The sequence below is a fragment of the Eurypyga helias genome, unplaced genomic scaffold, assembly GCF_000690775.1.
Source record: "Eurypyga helias isolate BGI_N326 unplaced genomic scaffold, ASM69077v1 scaffold6362, whole genome shotgun sequence".
Classification (NCBI taxonomy): domain Eukaryota; kingdom Metazoa; phylum Chordata; class Aves; order Eurypygiformes; family Eurypygidae; genus Eurypyga; species Eurypyga helias.
In genome coordinates, this window is record NW_010236525.1 from 234180 (window position 1) to 255866 (window position 21687).

General features: G+C 36.6%; 1 protein-coding gene across 1 annotated transcript in view; it reads right to left on the minus strand.

Annotated features, from left to right (window-relative positions):
• The window catches only part of LOC104506229 (usherin-like), a 305157-nt gene that overhangs the window by 205001 nt on the left and 78469 nt on the right, over positions 1 to 21687 (minus strand). The window contains 3 exon segments of the mRNA XM_010147113.1: positions 5153 to 5314; positions 7718 to 7831; positions 19872 to 20057. Coding sequence (XP_010145415.1) covers positions 5153 to 5314; positions 7718 to 7831; positions 19872 to 20057 — 462 coding nt within the window.

Consider the following 21687-nt stretch of genomic DNA (forward strand, 5'->3'; position numbering starts at 1 on the left):
GTTCATTTGGTATTTAAATGCATTTCACTACAACCTGGAAGATGGGAAACAAACTCATACCATAAGACTACAGAATTTTTCCTTTTTTTTTTTTTGTCCTTTAAGGTAAAAGTTGCCTGTCATCCTTGAGCAGGACCTAAAACAAAGAAATGCAAACCCTTAGGGTTGGAAATTGATGGTTTTAAATGTGGCTGTAACTAAAAGCTCTATGAAAAGTAACCATGAGAACTGTATCTTAAACCTAACATAGTAAGTATTTTCTTCTCAAGGATTCAGCTTCTTGCAGTGATACATCTTAATGCAGTTACCCTCAGCGTACAATTCTGTGGATTTCTTGCTCAAATTCTTGCAGTTGGCAATTAGTACAATATCGATATTACGATGGATTTTGGTTTTATTACCATGATCTGTAATTTAAAACAAGCAACAGTAGTCACAGTGATCAAAAAGACAAAAACAAGATATTTTTTCACTACAAATTAACAGCTGTGTATGGCTGTGCATAGTGTGTAATGTAATTACTACTGGTTTACAGCAACATGAAAAAAAAAATGTAGGTACTGATTTAGGGTTTTCCCATTTTTAAGTTCAGTTATGCTAAGCCCTGTTTGCACAGATGTCAAACATCTGCCTCTTCCTCACAGAAAAACAAGGCTCCCACTCTGTCCTGGTTTTGCAGGATCAGACGTTCCACACTCAGGTCAAATAATGATTTCAATAAACCAAAGCTTAGTTCATGCTCTTAGACAAAATTGTGAAGATCGCTCTTTCTCATGCTTTCCAAGTCTCTCCTTAATACCTTTTCCTGAAACCTGGTACAAAGCAGTCTGACAATTTTTTAAACTCTTGGACATGTAATTTAGCACAACTCTACACTCATCTAACCCAGTTGAGGATCTGTCCTTGTAACATAGGTGACAGGATCTCTTTTCTGAAAATCTGGAAACACTTCTTTCGGGTTGGCAGAGAAAAATAAGCTTCATACAGCTGAGTCTTAATAAGAATATCTTCCTTTTAAAGATTCATGACGAGAACCATTAGATTCTGCAAGGGAAATTATGCAATCACAATTTGTTAACATTGTCAAGTATATAGTGCTGCAGAAAATGCAGACATACATCCTCAATGCCAAACTCAGTGCAAAGATAATTTCATACATCTTTTGTTTTCTAAAGATATCTAGGGTCATTTCCCTTTTTAAACCTGTTAGGTCATGAACACCTTTACTTACTTTCCAAATGCTCAGCATTAAAGAATAGAGGAATATTTTGCTCTTTTTTTTTTTTTTTTAAAGTTTTCTCACAACAATAATTTTTCCATGAAAGGAAAACTCGGCACTTGGGTCACATCCGATCCTTACTGTCTCTGCTTATACTGTACCATTTCTGCATTTATTAGACACATTTCTTCTGGTGGTATTAACACCACCAGCTCAGGCCACTGCAGTCTAACACTTTTCAGTATAAAACCCACCCTGTTTTCTCTTTAATCTAAGGCAGGTGGGAAATATTGGAGACTAATTTAAAGAAAAGAGAAGGCAAGAGAGAATAAATTGTCAAAATTACAAACACCAAAAAAAAGAATTACATTAAAAATCTCCATGTTTTAAAGTAAAAGCTTCAGTTTTGCCTGTGAGTGTCTGGATGGGTGAGAAGTGCGTTTCCTCTCCACAGGAAAAATCAATTCAGTTTTTTCTAAAATCAAAAGCCTTTGTAACATCAGTGTCTATATGTTAGTTTTGAAGATAACTGTACAAGCTTCTCCATCTCTTCTCAACCGCTAGTTATCTCCAGTAGAGATGAACAGTAAGGTATGCAGGTTTGAAGAGCAGGATCCTACTGCCATCGCTTTCCTGAGCTGCAGCTGTTGGTTACAGGAGCTTCTGTATTCTCACTGAGGAACTGAAAGAATGAATAGAGGGGCATGGATTCACACAGCCTGAATTCCACCTGGGATCCTGAGTACTTCTTGGCTTGTTTCTACCCATTGAAGACACTAGGCTTTCACTGGAATTCAGGATGTGAAATAGCACCCAGGTCGCATGAGGAAGTAGTACCGCATGAGACAAATGCATAAAGGAGGGAAGCAGAAAAATTGCAGTCAGACAGTTAAGAAAGGTGTTACGGCACAGAGGCTAGCTTCATTTCAGTGTTTTGTTATTCACAACACAGAAACAGAATTTGTCAATACGGGGAAAATATTTAAAGGCACTAATGGATGATGGATGACTAATGGGTTCCCCTTTTCAATGTGGTGAAGTGTACATTTGCCATACGTGCTTTTAAAGGGTTTCCTTTTTAATTACAGTTCAACCCCTAGAGGAAATGAACACTTGAATTTCCATGAAAATCAATGAGTATTTCAAGCCCTCAACAACTGTCAAGATCAGAAACTAAGTTAACAATATATTTGCAATTATGTTGTTGAGAAAACGTGTCCCTCTTCAAGTTATAGATTAATTAGTGTGGGCCTCAACTGATTGCACTTGCTACAGTCTGAAGTGAAAGTCAGTGAAGTACACATTTTTAGACAACTGATGCCTCCATGAAAACAAAGGTTTTAAAAAACCATTTCAATGGATACAGCACTTCAAAAAACACAGAGAGAATCTATGACTTACTGGTATAGACTACTGTTCAGGAACTCAGTCATACAGTTATTATATTAGGAGAATCATTTTGGCGAATGAATAGGAAACAGGTATCAGAGACCATGAACTTTGTCTCTCTGTTTAGGGACAATAAAATATGATGTTGAGGCAATAAGTCACCAGTATCGTTAGCATAAATGTTGAAAGGAGAAGGATAATAATACGGGAAGAGACAAAAAGGAATGGAAAGTCAAAAGCTGCAACTTTTCACTGGAAAACAAACGTCTGGGGGTGGGGAGAAACACAAAATCACACAAAAAAGATTAAGTTATACCTCTTTTAGCAGTAGCCTAAAAAGAAGAATATCATATTCATATTAATGATATATGCAGGTCTAAGTGAGATGTTGAATAAACCTGATTCAGAATGACTGGGATTACTAGTGACCAAATTACCAGCCTGCTGGCTCAGATCACCATTTCCCCCTCAAGCAGAGTGAGAAACTGGCAGCTAAATAAAATGGATCCAAAGTAAACAGACTGATCTCCATGCCATGTTCAGAATGGTAGGCAAGACTGGCTCTTATGCAGCACTGCACAGGCCAACACAATCTGCTTCACTAGCTTTCTCTTTTGAATAAGCACATTCCTCCATTCACTTTACATCTTATGTTGGCCTAAAAACTTAATTGAAATCAAAGTTATGAAATGCTTAATAGGAACAAAACTATCAAAATTTCTAGAAAAAGATAAATAATTTCTAAGTGAAAGCAACAAGAGCTGCTCTAGGAAGCTTATGAACCAGATGACTTTTCCTTAGACTAGTTTAGCTGGATGTATTCTCATCTATCAATCAAGATTTAGAGGTAGAACATGGAGCATCAAGTCCTGACCCTTTTTAACTTATCCTTTTCTGTATTTTGAAAGAACTACTACAAAAGCTACCTGACCGCAATTTCTATCAATAAGCACTCATTTTGGTCCTAAGTCAGAACACAATTAAACATGTATCTAAAACCAACCAAATATTACGGTAAGCATTTCCTCAAATGTTTTACTTTGTTTTTCAATTTATAACCATGTTGCAGATGAACGCATCACTAAAACTACCCTTGATGAACTTTCAGTAATGATTTTAATAAGATTGGAAGCACAACTATTTGCACTTCAAAGATTCTTAAGAATAGTATTATAGTATGGCAATAAGAGATTAATGGAGATCTTGCAAAAAAGATAAATGGCAGTTCAAGAATACCAGAAAACTGGGGGGATGGGGAGAAATTAATTGAACCTATACTTCTGATAACTATTTTTTTGCAGAAGAAAAATGCACACTAGTTTAAGCTGTCGTTATGCTAACCTATATCCTATTTTTCATATTATTAGTAATACATAATGTGGTAGTTTATATTCAAAAATAAAACCAGAATGTATATACCTCATGTATTTATCCAGAAATACACTAAGGTTACTATGGTTACGAAAAATCCATTACCTTTGAATACAGAATGAAAAAGTTTGACTTAAAGTGTGCACTATTTATTATAGCGATCATCAACAGCCTTCAGGAGGTTCTCTAACTGGATTCATTTTTCAGTGTCAAAACTGACCCACCACACCAGTAGCTTATGGCCTGTACAAGGCAAAGGAATTTGAACTATATGAATTTTTAAATATGTTTTATACTAACTCAAGATGCAGAAATGGCTTTGAATTTTAAGGCCTTACATTAAAAAGAAAGTAGGGTCTTGATACCCTTTTTCTCCCTGAGTTGGCTGTTACAAAATGCTTTATTTTTACTTGTACCTACTAACATATACAAATTCTAAGGGGTCCAGAATGACATTTATATTGTTTTACAATACTTCTAGATGAATATTTTGGGGTTATTTTGGTTTTTTGCCATTAGAATAATCACTGAACACACACCTTGGATACTTCATGAAACTACACCTATTACATTAAAATAGGAAGTCAGATTACTATGTTTCACTGTAGTACCAAATAACATTTAGCTTCTATATAATAGTTTAAGAGTACTGATACAACTTTGTTATTGACATGTTGGATAACTGTTATCAGAAGAAAACAGATTATTAGTTTAAGCTTTTAACAAATGAATGGGTCATTCAGAAAACAAACACAGTGGGGCTCTAATTAAGAACATCTAAGAAAAACAGTAGGAAAAACTGTTAAAGCTGTATTAATTAAATCTATATGTCATATCTTGTCTTCAACAGGTAACAGTTTACTTGTTTTGAGAGCTGGATACTAAAAGATCAAAAAGTTATAAAACCATTAAAAATACAACTCATGCCCTTTGGAAGAGAACAACACAGCGCAAGATTTAGCTACACCACAGCAACATTCATTTCTAAGAGTCTCAACACAGAGTTATATGAAGGATTCTTTAAGAAATGGAACCTGTTGGGAATTAAAGTGCATCCAGCCCACTATTTAATTTCTTTTTTCTCTTCCTCCAAAATAAGAAAGGCGAAGTTATATAACTATTCATAGCAACTATGAGATACCCATCTGACATGCTACTTGCCACTGAACTCACCTTTTACAACACACTTGGTTCCATTTCCAAAGTAAATTGGTACTCCGTTCATATATAAAGTATATTGCATAATAACACCATTTGGTTTTTTTGGTGGACTCCAACTCATCAGCAAGAATGTGGGAAAGGATATTGCTGTGGGTGGTTGCACATCTTCAGGGGCTGGTGAAAAAAATGTACATTACATTACATTGCATTATAATATATTATGTTATGTTACGTTACATTATACTGTATTTCCACAGATAAATACTTTCTGTGAGCCTCTACTAACAGAAGGATTTTTGGTAAAGTTGAAATTTCAGAAGACGTTTTATGGTTGCAATATACTAGCATTTTGAGAACTCTTCTATTACATGTGGTGGTTTCCTAGCCAAACAGAAACTTCTGTGAAAGACAAGGATATACTCTTTGCTTTTTAGAAGAATAATTATGCATATATAACTTTATCTTTCCAGCTTGATAACGGTGAGCAAGGGGAGGGGTACACAATTTCAGTGTGCTGCTTTTAAAAATTATTTTCTCTTCCTACAAACTTTTTATTTCTAACTACAAAGAGATCATTCTTTCTAATCACACATGCAGACACTTTATTCTTAAGCACTACCTCTTATTTCAGACTTTCCATAATTCAATACACTTATCAATGTTTGTTTAGATTAAATTTTATGTATATAATATACTGGAAGTTGGCAATGGACAATAATTTAAATGCTGAGTTCTCTCACCCTTGCAATGAGTTATATGCTAGAAATACAAGCAATCCCACTGAATATCACAAAGGGAGCAGAACTCAGGCCTTAGTCTGGGAGGAATATCTTGTAATTTACAAGCTCTGTGCTAGCAATTTAAAACAATAACTAGCAGTGGCTGGCAATGTGAAAACAATATAAAGTAATGAATGTTTCAATAGGGAAACAGGGATAGCTGGAGGGTGTGATATGGTGTCTGTCTTCTGTATCATCAATTTATTGTTACTAAGAGCATGCAACAAGAGCATCCAAAAATAGAAACTCCACACACTGACTTCTTGTTCAATTCTTCTGAGAGATAAAACACATGTTCCCCAATGCTTTATTTGATCTCGGGGGGGTTGGGGGGTGGGGTGGGGAAATTTAAAAATCTATTCTTGCCTAAACCTTCCCAATGTGACAGCAGATCTGGAAACAGAGGAAGTTTTTCTCAAATACATGTAAGAATTCCTGTTTTTTTCACTAGACTGAGAAAATAAGACATAATTTATTTTTTAATTAAGATATTACACCAGAAGGACTGTACTTCCTCTTTACATCACAGGGTCCATTAACTATTTGGCTGTCAGAGGCCACACCCTTTCATGTATAATGCCACCAAACTCAGTTTATTTAGAACTTCCAAGTATCAATAACTGGGTTTTGATTTGACTGGTGCTGCTGGCAGTGGCTAGCATGCTTACATCAAAATGCTGTTCTAGCAATGTTAGACTGCAATCTTCAGGACTGTCCTCATCAGGGCAACACCTTGCATGACTACCTGCTTTGGCAGCAGTTCAACACTCCAGCGTTCTTTTAATTATTATGGTTGTAATTCACATTACTTCATACTAAAATTTTATTTGTTTTACTGGTACTGTATTACTACCTAGTTTACATGAGAAGATAAAACAAAGAACTGTGGGAGGGAGGGAATTTTGAAAACTACTCCACATCATGAAAGATTAACTACTGTCCTATAAACACATGTCGAAGTCTCAATTATTCTACTGGTGTAAATGTGGAGTAACTGATGATTTTAACTGAATTAACATGGCTTTAGGATGATAGAACTGGGAGATGTGGACATTATGCTTAATTGGGAATGGAGTTAGATATCTCACAGGTATTTTAGGAGCATGTGCTCCAATAATTGATGTGTATCACATCACTCTCGTCTCTAAAGTCAGAACAATAATGTATTTTCTCTTTCTTCCTGCTCTAGTACTTAACATAAGCATAGAAAACATTAACTTACACTCACAACCTTTAGGTTTGAGCACAACAACATGTAGATGTGTTTTGAAAAAAAAAAAAAGACAAAAACTGAACAGTGATTAATAAATAACTCTATCGGCATTTGGAGGCTTCATCACACTGAAATAATTGTTGCCTATTGCTGGTGTTTAGCAGTTAAAAGAAACCATGGAAATCAACCGTTTGATTCTCAATTTCATACTGTGCCATACAATCAATTCTTTTTAGTCAGACTGTCTCTAGATTTACTTCTGAGCCATAGTAAAATGAGGAAGCTTTCATTAATCTTTCAGATGCTTCATATTAATGACAAGGCTCTTGCATGAACAATGTAACAGCAATTAAAAAGCCCATTAATCTGCATTACAGCTATTAAAGATGCATGTCATTAAAGGGTATGGAGTTTGATTCATTTTCGCACCCCCCCAAAAAATGGAGCAATTATGGTCTGGCAATGCACTTTGTCATCAAATTAGGTTGGGGTTTTCCAGCAAATGGCTTTGCAGCATTTAGCTCTTCTCCTGTTTTATTATTCATGACTGAAATGTGGAAGTCAAGACCTTTGAAATTATTTTACCTTCTTGTGGAGTGGAGATGTTCAATGCGTGCAAGCTCTCAGTACAGCCAGCCAAAGTGCAAGCAGTTAGGGTTACAGCATAGTTTGTGAAGGGATGCAAGCCTGTCAATATGCCTGCAACAGAAGAAAGCAAGGTGTAATGTACATACAGTGTACAGACTGATTACATACATACATACATAGGCAGAAGTGAAAAATTAAAGTTTTCTGTTACAGGCTTCCAATGTTACAGACAAGAAAGAAAAAGTATTTTAAGGTTTAATTCCTATTATGCCAGGACCTAAGTTTTGTGAAATAAAAGTAAACAGTATTTTACTCTACTCTTAATACTAATGATGCACCTAAGTTTCATTAGGTATTCTCACTGTAACAGATATTACCTCAAGATTGAGGTGTATATTTTAATCAGTATATTTAACAGTGACAAACTCAAGTGTTTCTCTTAGTCCTTCCCAAAAGAAGTTTTTTTTCAGTTATTCATTTTATCTTTCCAAGGAAATTTCACTGTGTCCCAGAACAATTATTTTAATGATTCCTCTCCAATGTTATCCTGGTTCATCCATAAACTGAAATCTCTTTTTTGTATGAAAAATCCCAATTGTGTTCCATTACTTAAGAGGCAGAGTATAGACTATATATTTTCTATACTACTACAGAAACATAATTCAGGTGACACAGTACCCAAGGGATTAAAAAAAAAAAAAAGATCTGTAATCTTACGCTTTTTCAGGTCCTGCTTACGTTAGTGAAGAGAAGTTGCTAAATTTCCACATATTGATCAGCTCCTTGTCATACCAAATGCAACAAATCACTGCTTACCCCTTCAGGAAGTTACACAATATTTTGAACTGCAATATACAGAAGGACTACATGGAAAAAATGTGGTTTACCATCATTTTCAGAAACATCAGCAGTTCCCATGTCAAAGTAGGTCTGACAATAAGGTAATATGGTATAAAAATGCAGAAGTAATTAAAAGAAGGCCAATCTATGTCAAGTTTTATTTCAAATCATGTTCTCACCTTGACTCTCACAGCTTTTAGTGAAATCAATGGGATGTTTCATATTAAAAAAAAAAAAAAAAAGGATCAACCTGTTATTTCAGAACTGTCCAATACTGGCATTTTGCAAAGCAGCTTCAAAAACAACAGTCCCTCTGAGAACCATAATTCTTGGCCAAACATCCCATAGTACCATATAACTGCAAAACCCCTCAACATTACATGGACACAAGCAGGTGGAAGAAATTAGTCTTTATTATTACTCTCCACTGAGTTACTACAAGGAATGCAACATAACTTTGTGTTTCAAAAGTACCCTAAAAATTGTCTTTTTTTTCCCATATAAGACTTTTATGTTCACAAAAAAGGATTGGAGAATTTGATGCTGGAAGTTAATAATTACACTATAAATATATTTTTTTCTGAGTGGGACAATCAGAGTAAGTTTGTGAATATTTATATTGTGTATGTTTATATTGTGTTTACTAATAGGTGTGTTCACATGGTACATATGAGATTAGCTTTCACTGAATCAGTAATACTTGAGAATTTTCTTGCAATTAATCCAAAATTTTCAAAGATTGGTATTGCAATGATTTAATTGAATTTTCTGAGATCTAGCTTTACTCAGACACACAAGGAGGTGCTCAGAAGTAATCACATTCACTTCAGAGTAGTTAAACTAAAATCGGTAGATCAGAATCTACTCTCTATAGTTTTGATTTTGCAAATCCCTAGGTAACAGTAGAAAGCTGCACTGCCATCTTACTATCCAAGATAAATTCAATAGGAAAGGAAAAGAGTTCTGTGCCAGCTATCACCAAGCAAACGTGACTGCAATCTTTTTATGACAGAAGACAAATATTTTTAAGTGCATTTAAAAGGCAGAAAATGGAAAATAATGATGTTTTAAAGCATTACTATACCTGTAAAGCAGCAATATTGGAATCTACACGTAATTCTTCAGCACAGAAATTTCAACAATCAAAAAACCATCTTTTATGCATAAGACTTAGTACAAAGCACTTATTTCCAGATCACAGAGGGTTAAACATGAGAAAGTATAAAAAGTAGTATTGGAATTGCCTTCAGAAAATAAACACATGCAGAAACCAAATCCTTTAACTGTGACATTTGCAAGTTCTCAGTTAAGAGGAGCATGTACAGCGTATATGCCATCTCTCTATTCACTCTGATGTGCTTTAGGAAGCAATTTAGTTTTATTTGTACATTTAGCACTTGTACAATTCTTTTCTTACAAAGCAGTGAATTAATGCTCCTTGCATTTCCTGATGGAAGACATTCTGTGGGGTCACTAATGGCTTCAGGCATTGAGAGCTGCAGTAGCACATATCCAGAAAGATGCCCATAGCTGTAGAAGGTTTGGATTGTGCCGTTTGGTTTACTTTTCACGAAGTAGAAAGGTTTTATATAAAGCACCTTCAGTGCAACAAAGTGTACATTGCATAGGTTGGTTTGTGAAGGGTAGTGAGAATTTGAAACAAAAAAAACCCCAAATAAACCCTTTTGCAACAGGAAGTTTATGTTTGTTTGTTTGTTTACATTGTTCAGCAAAGGCAGCAACTTAAAAAATAATTTTTCCATTTCCTAATTAATGTTTTTTCTTCACATGTACTCTTGCACTATTTTCTTTCAACAAAGAAACAGATGTGCTGCATAGGTAGGCAATAGATAGTGCACAGATTTTATTTACATACTTCAGCAAACTACTTTTTTCTCAGCTGCCAACCTATCTGTTTGGCCGGCATCCACTGTAATCTGTTCTCCTTCATTATGTTAATCTGTGGGCGGAAAGATTTCTGTCATCTTCAAATCGCTTTTACAGCAATGGTAAACACCTTGGCCTGTCTGTAATTGGACAGGTGTCTGCATTGGTGTCACCCAGCTTTTAATTCAATTAAAGAACTGGCTGCTCTGCTTTCATTACCCACTCATTTCCTCTGCACTTTTAGTCAGTCAGTGAAATTTATACTCAGTGCCTGACTATCCTAGAGTACAAAGTCAGCAGTCCCACAGCAAAGATCATCACTGATACACATGAATTAATTTATAGCCCAGCAAATAAATTTGGAAAAAAAAAATAGCCTATAATCCAACAAAGTTCATTGACAGCTTTAAAAAACTTCCCCTAACTCTTCAGTTTTCACACTCTCAGACTGGGATCTCTTGTCTACATCAAGTAAGTGCTGATTTCACTAGCGTCCATCAGGCTTTCCAAGACAGGACACTAAAAGCAAAATTTGGCCACAACCACACCTGCATATATGCTATTAATGCTAATCAGAGAGAGGTAGATAAATTGTCACTTTGATCAGGAGATAGAATTAGAGGTACCATCAATATTTAAGAAAAGAGTCAGCCTCCCATATTTGGGATATGAGTCCCATTCATTCAGCCTGCCACCACAGAGCAGCTGAATCCATCTAGACTTAAAATTTACATCATAGACTATGTTCCAAGCCTTAAAATCCACATGGGGAATCGGAGACGGTAAATCATTCTAACATACCACTCCTATCTGCCCACTCCAAGAACCTTTGGAAATAAATTAAAGTTCTAACACAGACATTTTGACACAGTGACCCCATGAAACTGAATAATGTCATTTGTTAAATATGAATGTGAAGTTAACAGTCTAAAAGTGTGATCTGGAATCACACCTAGAACATTAAGCCCACTTTATATGCAAAACTAGTATTTAATTTTCTGTACTTTTATTTAAATGATCTTTAATTATTTGCAATGTTTAAAGTTGAGGTTTAGAGTTGTGTCAGAGAGAAAATGGTAGGTTCATTCTTGCAGATAAGGGATAAAAACATTGCCATGGACAGTAGTGAAGGGACAACAACTAATTTTATGTTAAAATGGTTGCATGGACTAGTAAGAGTTAGTTGCATCCTTACATCTACTCCATTCATCATTCTAATGGATACAGTATATAAGATTAAACATCCAGCTTCTTCCTTTCACTTCTCCATAAAACAGGCACTTCTTTTGTTCAGTACATCTAAAAGGGCGGTCTCGCATATTCAGGTAACTCAGCCAGATTCTATGGTATTCTGATAGATTCTGAGTGGAAAAGTAGCACTTCTCACAAGGAAAAAAATTGTTTTACTACAAAGGTATGTGGGCTAATATTCTGTTCACAAATACCAAAAATAGATCTGAAGGCAATTACAGTATTTTAGCAACTTCCTCATGCCTGTAAAAGACTTTCCTGAAAGCACATGCTTCACTCTTCCAGTCTGCCATCTTACTTTCTCAGAAAGTTCCTTTAAAACACCACCAGGTCTTCAGAAATGAACACACACATTTGCTTACAGCAACTTATAAAGCTTTTACTCTGCATAATGTATTAGTTAAACAAGTTTAAATTGTGGTGAGCTTTTTCAAATACGTTTATTGAAGGAGCCTTCCCATAAAACAGAAACTAAACCCCCTCGCGCACACACAACCCACAGGAAAAAAAGATATTTAATTTTACAGACATGACACAAATACTAAAGTTCTTCACTTCTGCTGCTAAGATGGTGGAAGATGATAATTTTGCAAGGCTAGTTCAATTTTTTTTTTTACAGTTAAATTTAGCTAATTTTAATCATAAGCAGGCACTACTTTCATATGCAGACTGCAAACTCAGCTCTGCTACTGAATATTAAGATTCCCAATGTCAACCACAGAGCTTACCCACAGAAATTACGTTTGTTTCACAAGCTGAGTGTATGTTTTGCCAAAGGGACTTTTCCTTGTCAGATTTTTTTCATTTTTTCCTCCTTAATACTCTACTTCATAGGGACCAATTTTGAAATACACGTATGGCAATTGAAACAACACTTGACCTTATATATTTACCTTAATTCTTGTTTGTGCTCTTAAAAAAAAATTACCAGATCTCTCCTCCCCAAACCTAAAGACTATTAGCCAACTTGAATGCCCGAGGTTGCACAGCATCTGTCTAACAAAGTCACTTGCGTGTCGAGATGCATCATTGGCACAGTACACTTAATCACAATCCACTGACTAGAAAAGGAAGTCCTCAACTGACTTTGTGTTTTTGACAGATTGTAGCAAAAACTGTTTAAGTACATGTGTCTTCTACATACGCATCTCTGGACTGAAAGCCTGTACACATCAATCTGTCGCATACATCTGCATTTCTAAAGCATCTTCTACCATAAATATACTATGAGCCATAAAATTTTGAAGAATTGTTGAACAAGAGGGCACCTGTTCCAACTCCTTAAGAGTTCTTTTATAAGAAGAAAAAAGTTTACTTTAGTTACCGGATTTCTGTGACTTGGAAGATCATGGTTTTCCCAACAGAAAAAAGTCATAACCGACCATACACAAGTTCCACTGGTTCCACTGGCCTTGGAGATGCAAGCCAGATTGCAGTGGTTCAAGGAAACTTGTTACAATCCCCATAACATAGGAAACTCTGTGATGTGATTAATCTGATGATTAATTTTCAAAGTTTGCAGAGAGAGGAAGAGAGATTGTTAACTCTCTTGCAAACTTTTTTTGAGTAGGCCTATAAAGACATATTAATAAGCCTTTCTGTCCCCACTAAAACTTAAAAAGTTGATTTCCTTTATTAGTAAAAGTATTGGTATGTAGCTGAGAGTTGATGTAATTTTGATTAAATATTCAGGCTTATTTAATCAGACAATTTACATTTCATATGAATAAATTTATACAACAGCATTGGACTGTAAACAAGACTCATTTAGGTCTAAACTCAATCAAGTTAGAAGCTTAATATTGTGGAATATTAATATCATTTATGCTTTTAAATGTATGTATTGAAAAATATGCTGCTAGTCTGCTAAAGCCAGCTAAATGAAAGGAGATATGAACGTACATTCTGCCAGTCTGATTTAGAGTCATTTGGAGCTCAAGCACCACCTGACAACCCACAGAAACCTAATGGGCATAGGCAAATCCATTGGCTACCCTATGTTGCATTAGGTGCTGCAGTCAAACAGCGATCTGAGCAGGGGCCAAGATGCAGTTTCTGGCATACTTCATCTCCTCCCACCGAGGAAGATGTACATACATACAAGTGAGAGAGATAGACAGAGAAACCAAAATCCTTTTGTGTGGGAAGGATGCATAAAGCCTTCCACATCTCACACATTGTGGCATGGCACTGTAAAAGGACATACCATCATTATTCCAGCTATGGGAAATATTTAGATATTTTCTGTCATCTATCTGTGCTTCTGACCAAATGTTACTTCTACAAAATAACGATAAAGAGAAATAATTTGCCTGAAAATGACAACCATTATTGTATTTAGGTGTGTTTCAAACACCTGATGAAGCAGCTCTTGAAAACCATATTTTCAACACAAAGCTTCAGCTTTTATTACTTCAAACTGTCTATCAGACTGTAGTTGTAATACAAAATCTGGTTAGTGCCTAGTTGTGACTCTTTGTATCTACATGAAAAGGTTTAGAACATTAGAAATTTGTCCCAACTTGGAGTAGGGATATGGGAGCCCTCCCAGTGCTCTGGCCCTACATATCAGAAAGGTTATCAGGCATTGGAACAGGCTGCCCAGGCCGGTGGTTGAGTCACCATCCCTGGAGGTATTTAAGAGACCTGTGGACAAGGTGCTGAAGGACATGGTTTAGTGCTGGTATTAGCAGTGCTAGGGTAACAGTTGGACTTGACAATCTTAAAGGTCTTTTTCAACCTAAAATATTCTATGATTCTGTATATTTTCATGAGCTGGTTTGCAATTCCTTCTTACAATTTTACAAAAATCTCACTAACTGCAGCATAGGAGTGTTCTGAGTGTAAAATATTTGCATAAACCAAAGGCTTTCAAGTAATTTCAAGTGCATGAAAGTAATATCCAAGTAATTCATTAATAGTTTTAGGGGCCAAACTACCTGGGCTGTGGTAAATTGCTTACACGCCCCATGTAGATCAAAGTTCCCCAAAGAAAACAGCATTTTCTAAGAGCTGCCACAGACAGCAAACAACCATTTTAGGCTCACCCTGTCAGTGCAAGCTCCTCCCAGGCCATGACATGGCCAGCCTTGGCTCCTGGCCTGTGTGGGGCTGCTGTCCCTCCACTGTCCCCAGCTGTTGCCCCAGGCCTTGCAGGGCCCCAGGCAGCACTGTAGGGGGCCTGGTGTGGGGCTGCCCCTTGCAGGCCCTGTGACTTTCAATGCCCGCTGGAGACGGAGGTCATGGCACAGGGGCCGGTGGCAGCACCTCAGGCTGCTTTGGCAGTGCCTGTTTGGGCCCAGCAGAACCCTCCCACAGAGGGAAAATCTCTCAGGTGGTGGCATTTGCTGCAGCATGGACATTTACCAGTCTGGCAGGGAGCCTTCTCTGGCCCTGTGGTCCCGCCAGTGAGCCTGGACCTATCAGTCACTGGCAGGAGGCACCATCTCCTCTCTGAGAGATTCTTCAGCTAGAGTGCTTTCAAAGCCAAGGCACAGCCGAGCCCTTTGATTAACCATATTAAATCATTAAATTAACTTTTCCTGAGATATTCATCTGCCTAGCATAAAAGACTAAAAGGTGAAAAGTAATTATAAACACGTGTCAAGGGAAGGAGGGAACAGCGACTGTGAGCATTCAGAGGGGAAGCTGTTGACAACAATTTTCTCGTTATCACGTGTGCAGCCACAACTTCAGCACTTGGCTATTGCGGCAAAGATACAGGCAGGACGAACTGCAAAAATCATACAAAATTAAAAGAGAGATCTGTAAGAGGAATACCAAATGTGTCTGAATTCTTTTGCAGAATATCTTACTTAAATATTATTTGCAGGTTTCAGTAGTTTATTTAATGTCCAAAATAGGCAGCTGGTAAAATTTAGAGGCTTGTCAATCTCCTGAATTCTACAATAAGGGCAATGAGAGTGATTATAAAATGTTTTTCTCATGTGTTTGACAAGAGAAGCGTCAGAGGGTTGTGATCAGTGACACACAATCTGGTTTGAGGCAAGACAGCTGTGGTGTACCCCAAGGCTGATACTGGGGACAATACCATTCAACATCTTCATTAATGACCTTGATGATGGGCAAAGTGCGCATCCTCAGCAAGTTTGGCCACTATGGGCCACTAAGATGATAAAGGGACTGGAACATGTCTTTTATGAGGAGAGACTGAGAGAGCTGGAACTGAACAGTTCAGAAAAGAGAAGGCTCAGGGTCATCTATCAGTGTGTATAAATATCTGATAAGAGGGAACAAACAAGAAGCAGACTCTTCTCAGTAGTGCCCAGTGACAGGACAGGAGTCAATGGGCACAAACTGAAATACATGAAACTTCACCTGAAGACAAGAAACCACTTTTTACTGTGAGGATGGTCAAACAATGGAAAAGTTTTGCCATATAGGATTATCTCCATCTGCAGAGATATTCAAAACTCAGCCGGACATGGTCCTGGAAACCTGCTCCACCTGATCTTGCTTGAGAAGGTCCCTTCGAACCACAATGATGCTGTAATTCTGTGATATTCTGATTTCCAAAAGAAAGTACACCTTCTTTTCTTAATCAAATACGAATTCTAATTTATATTCCAATTTATGATGCCAGCACATGGAATGCCCTGGAATGCAGAGTAAAGCAACCCAGCATTTAAGAAAAAAAATCTTTGATGTGATGACCCTGTACGTCCTTTATTATTCTGTTTAGTATGACTGGCTGTATCCAAAGTGTATCAATGGTACTACATGTTTGTTTGAAGGCAAGATAGGCTAGCACAGCATTCCTTGAACAGCAAAAATTTACATTCTAACTTTATACTCTCATCCTAGAATACAGAACCTGAAGACCATGTTGAAATATACCACCTTATTCAATAAACTCCTAGTTCAACTGTCAGAACCTCACTTTAGCAGATTTAAATCTGCTGAATATTCCTTTCTTGGCTGAAAGTGAAAAAACAGTTTGACATTTTGAAGATTACAAGGGTCAGATTTTGAGGAATTTTTGTTTCTGAGAAGTCAGAAATAGGCTGTGGGATTATGCTCATTTAAAGACCTACTGTACCTTTAATATTTAGCTCAGCTTTTCTTTTTCTTGACAAGGTTACAACAGGTTCTTCTGAATTTGACACACAGAGGACAGCCTTCTGTGGAACGTGATGCTATTCTGCTGGTAATTCTTTTCATAGTAGCTACCATGGGGCTATGTTTTGGATTTGTGCTGAAATCAGTGTTGATAACACAAAGATGTTTCTGTTACTGCTAGGCAGTGCTGACACAGAGTCAAGGCCTTTTCTGCTACTCACCCCACCCCAACGGCGAGCAGGCTGGGGGTACACAATAAGCTGGGAGGGGACACAGCCAGGACAGCTGACCCCAACTGACCAAAGGAATATTCCATACCATATGACATCATGATCAACAAATAGAGCTGAGGTGAGGAGGAAGGGGTTTGATTCTCTCCCCCGTCTCACCAGGGTATATAAGGAAGTGGCTTTGTGATGCTTAGTTACTAGCTGGTATTAAATAATAATTTAATAATATTTTTTTCTTACTGTGGTCCGGTTAGGACCCTACTGCACAGAACTAATTGTTCAAAAGAATTTACAGTCTAAGTATAAAATAAACCACAACAGATGGGTATAAAAAGGTGCAAGGAAAGAAATAAGATAAAGGGTGTTGTCAGTGCCCTCAGATACATTTGCAAGCAGCAGATTAAGTGGTGCCTAGGCTTAAGAGTGAATGAGAATTTGAGGGAGGAAGTGGAAACATATTAGAGTTGCTTCATCAGCAAAGCCTCAAAGAGCTGTTGTGCTTTCCTCTCTCATGCTGCATTAACAAGTCTGGTTGTTGGGCTTACTGTAGCATCTTCTCATGGAATTCAACAAACTAACTTCTAAAGAAATTTCCCTGAAATTAAGGACAAAATAAGCAAGATTTCCCATCTCAGCAGATTCAAAGGGAAAGTAAGCAAAAATAACATCTTCTGGTGGAGTTCTGTGTTTATGTTAACATCTGATTAACCAGGAAAGATAATTCAGCAGGGAGAGCCACACCTTTTCTTGGGAGTCTCACATCTGTGGGTAACCATTTCTCAATGTCCACAGACTAGTCCATCTGTGTACGCTTCACTGAAATCAACGGGCTGAAGATAAAATAATTTAAAGACCAATGATTTAATTTTTCATTTGTCTCAGCTCTGACCTCAGCATGAGGACATAAATTACATACTTCATACAATGCCAAAATTGGAAAATACACAACTAAACCATTGGGTAACAATTATGAATGACAAAAGGAAGCACTCCTTCCACACATACACAGCTGGATTGGAAAACTTACTGCTGTAGCAAGTTACAGAAGCCAAAAGCATAAATGTATTTAAAAAAAGAAAGACAGTTCTACCACAGACCATTAAGCATGATGGTCCAGATGAAACTTTCAGGTCAGGAATTGCACAAACTACCAGCTGAATTTGTATTAACAGAAAGACTCATTCTATGCCTAGCATATTTCTTATATTTTCGTACTAAATATCTAGAATCTGACATTGTCAGAGAGGTCAGTGGTTGAATACAAGCATTCTTAAGTTCTTAGAGTCATTTTATTCTGCAGTATTCAACAGCTGTCTGCTATAAGAGACTAAAGAACTGGGATCCATTTACTATCTCCACTTAATATAAAAGAAAGTCTTATTCTTCTGCCTCCTGAAAGCTGCATGCAGATAACCTCTTACCTGTCCAGTCTGGTGAAGAATTTTTCATAATGCTGACAAAAAATTATGGCACAATGCCAACAAATTGAAACAAAATTTTGGTTCTGATCATCCGCTCTGAATAAGTTATCTAATCCATATGCTTCTACTATGGTCTTTAATTTCTACTAATCTAATTTGTATTGCATCAGTAAAGAGTATTCAAACCAACAAGTTCATCAAAAGATCACAGTAAGAATAGAAAACCCATGTAGTTTTGGTATTGTAAGCACATTACTCACATTCAAGAGATTTCAAACCAAAGAAAATTAGATGTGTGCATGTTTGCTCTTGAAAACGTATACATACATCATGGCAGAGAAACAACACAAACCAATTACCTGGGCTTCAGAAAAGTAGCAATAATATACTGTCTCAGGGTTGGAGCACTTTCTGAGACCCAAAACTTAGCCAAACAAAAACAACAGCTTGGAGCATTATGCCATTAGCATGTTTTCAATTGTTATGAATTATATAATTAATTTTAGGGAGTGTATAAATGAAACTATTGGACACAGTTTGTTACAATGAAAGTAAGATTATGTACTATTGCCCCATCAGACAACATAATCCAGATCATTATCTGTAATGTCCTCCCTTCCCAGGCAATTCTGTAGCATCCAACAAAAGGAGTCTGTTAATAGAGAGCAGAAAGCCAGATCCACACTATCCTGGAACAGAGGTCCCAAAATGTTCTCTGTGCCACAGAAAGAGAATCCAGTATTTCTTCCTAAAAATGCCTGCCTTCTGTAGGTAAAAAGACCTAGACTCCAGGAAACATCTCATGTGCAATGGTTCATACAGCTCCTGTCCACAACCCACAGCTCAACAGTGACCAAACCCCATAAACCCACAGCTCTACAGTGACCAAACCCCATAAACCCAAAGCTCCAAAGTCCTTCGTTACATAATAACCCACCTCCAAATCCCAGTGGTATCAACCAAAGAATGTGATTGACATAAATGCATGCTAGTTCCCACTGAAATCTGTTAGGTTCATATGATCAAAATTAGGCAAGCATACCTAGCGCTTTCATACATCAGATCAAATCATATTTTATGGGACCCATATTTAGAGCTAATGTAGGTGGAGCTGCATGTAATAACAGGGAAGAAAAAAAAAATCACATATACTAAGCAAAAACAAACAGAAAAACCCAAAACATTTCCCCCAAATCAGTAATAAGGCATACTTCAAATAATATTGCCCTTTATATTTGTGTTGTACCTTAACTGCTATTGCTCTTTGAAGTCATTACATTGCTATGTATATGAATGCTGACACAAATACTGTCCTTCCAAACATTAGCTATGCTGTCTATACACAAAAATAGATGAGGAATACTTTATATAGCTCAACAAAAGGAAATATAAGCTTCCCATGTTATTAGATGTGCCTAAAAAATGGTACTTAACAACATTTACCTGTGAGCATACTAGTGTCAGCAAGCTCAGCACTAGTGATGGGTACATTGGGACCATCCTCTTCATATGCTTTCAAAATGTACTTCTCAATTACACCTATGACCCCAGCAGGTTTGTCCCAGGTGACCTCAATGCTGTAACCATTTATACTGTGAACTCTTGAGGGAGTTGGCACATTTTGTGGAACTGTAGAAGGATAAAATAGAAAACAGAGAAAATGACAGTTCTAAGGAGACTATTGCCCCTATTCTTCACTTTTAATGGCTGCAGTAAATCAGACTCAACCATTAGCATAAATACAATTTATTAGAGTTGTAACTTTTCAGCATTGATTTAATATGACTGCACATCTTGAGCTATTCAGTTTAAGCTATATTTCAAAACCATCAAAACTCCATCTACATAACATTCCTTCTTGTCTTGTTGCTATTTTCCAAAAACAATTAATGTATCAAGCATATTTAAGCGTCACTCACAAAAAGAGGAGGTGGATTATAAGTAGCTAACAACTTAGGCACTATAATCATGCAAGTGAATGAAGTAAGTATTGCAACAGAGAAGGGTTTGATATTTTATCTGTTTGATATCTAAGCAATAGAATGCCACAACAATGAAGCATTTCTAAAAAAGTGCATTCACATTTACAAAAGTACTTCTAAAAATTTAAGCTCTTCCATTTATTTTCATATTTCTACAATGCCATAAAACTGTCTCAGGCCAAAGCAGAGATTTGTAAGGCCTTTTTGCAAAATCCTTTGCTTCTGATCATTCCATAGTATAAAAAAGAAAAAAAAAAAAAGAGAAAAGGGAAAGAAAATTAAGATGTTTAAAAGAACTGGAAAGCCAAGCCTATATATGCATACAGTTCTTAATAAAAAGAAAAAAATATCATCCCATTTCCCATAACCTTTAACTATTTATTAGATATTACTATACCAAGTAAAGGTCTGGCCAGTAACAACTTCATCACAGATGACTGCACAAGGGATGCAGAGGAAAGGCCCAAGGAACACTATGGCAGGATGATGGATGATGAGTTTGCTGTAAATGCATGTGGACTCCCTAGACCTGCTGATTATCATTCACTTTTCTCACCATCAAATAACCTCTTTTTTGTGTGATTTTATTGTTTAGTATCATAAAATATGAATGCAGTTTTTATTTTTATAAGAAGGGTACCAAAATGGAAAGTATAAAAATATCCGGCAGTTGTGATTCTTGTGTAAAGTAAGAATGTGATACTCCAGGAAAGCTTCCGTTACTACAGTAATATATTGATTTTATTAGTTCTGAAGTGTATCACAGGGCAAGGTAAGGTACTGCATAGCAGATGGTCTTCTCATAAGGGACATAACAAAACCAACTCAAAAATAATTAAATAGTGCAATTATTCTCCAACCCCGGGGAACATGGACTGCTCAATGCTGTGGTCAGCTTGCAAACATAAATTTATGGTAAACCTTACAGCTGTCAGACAGTTGATATAAAAATATGCATGTGTTTTCTCTCTGCTGTGTGGCATACAACATAACAGTCAGTAGTATAGGAATGCATTTACAAGTCCAATGTTTACACAGGTATTGTATCATTTTTTGAGATCATACATTGAATACCTTGCATCAATAGAATTGTCTGCATTGATGGAATGTAATTAGGCTTCAATTTACAGAAGAGAAAAAGTTGGTTAAAAGATGCAGAATTGTAAATATTCAAAAACTTGCTGGCTCAATAATGTTTACAAAAACACTGAACAGGAGAGGAAATGTCCTTTAAACTTTCTTCAGAAAATGAATTAATAACTTGATCTTTAAGGTTC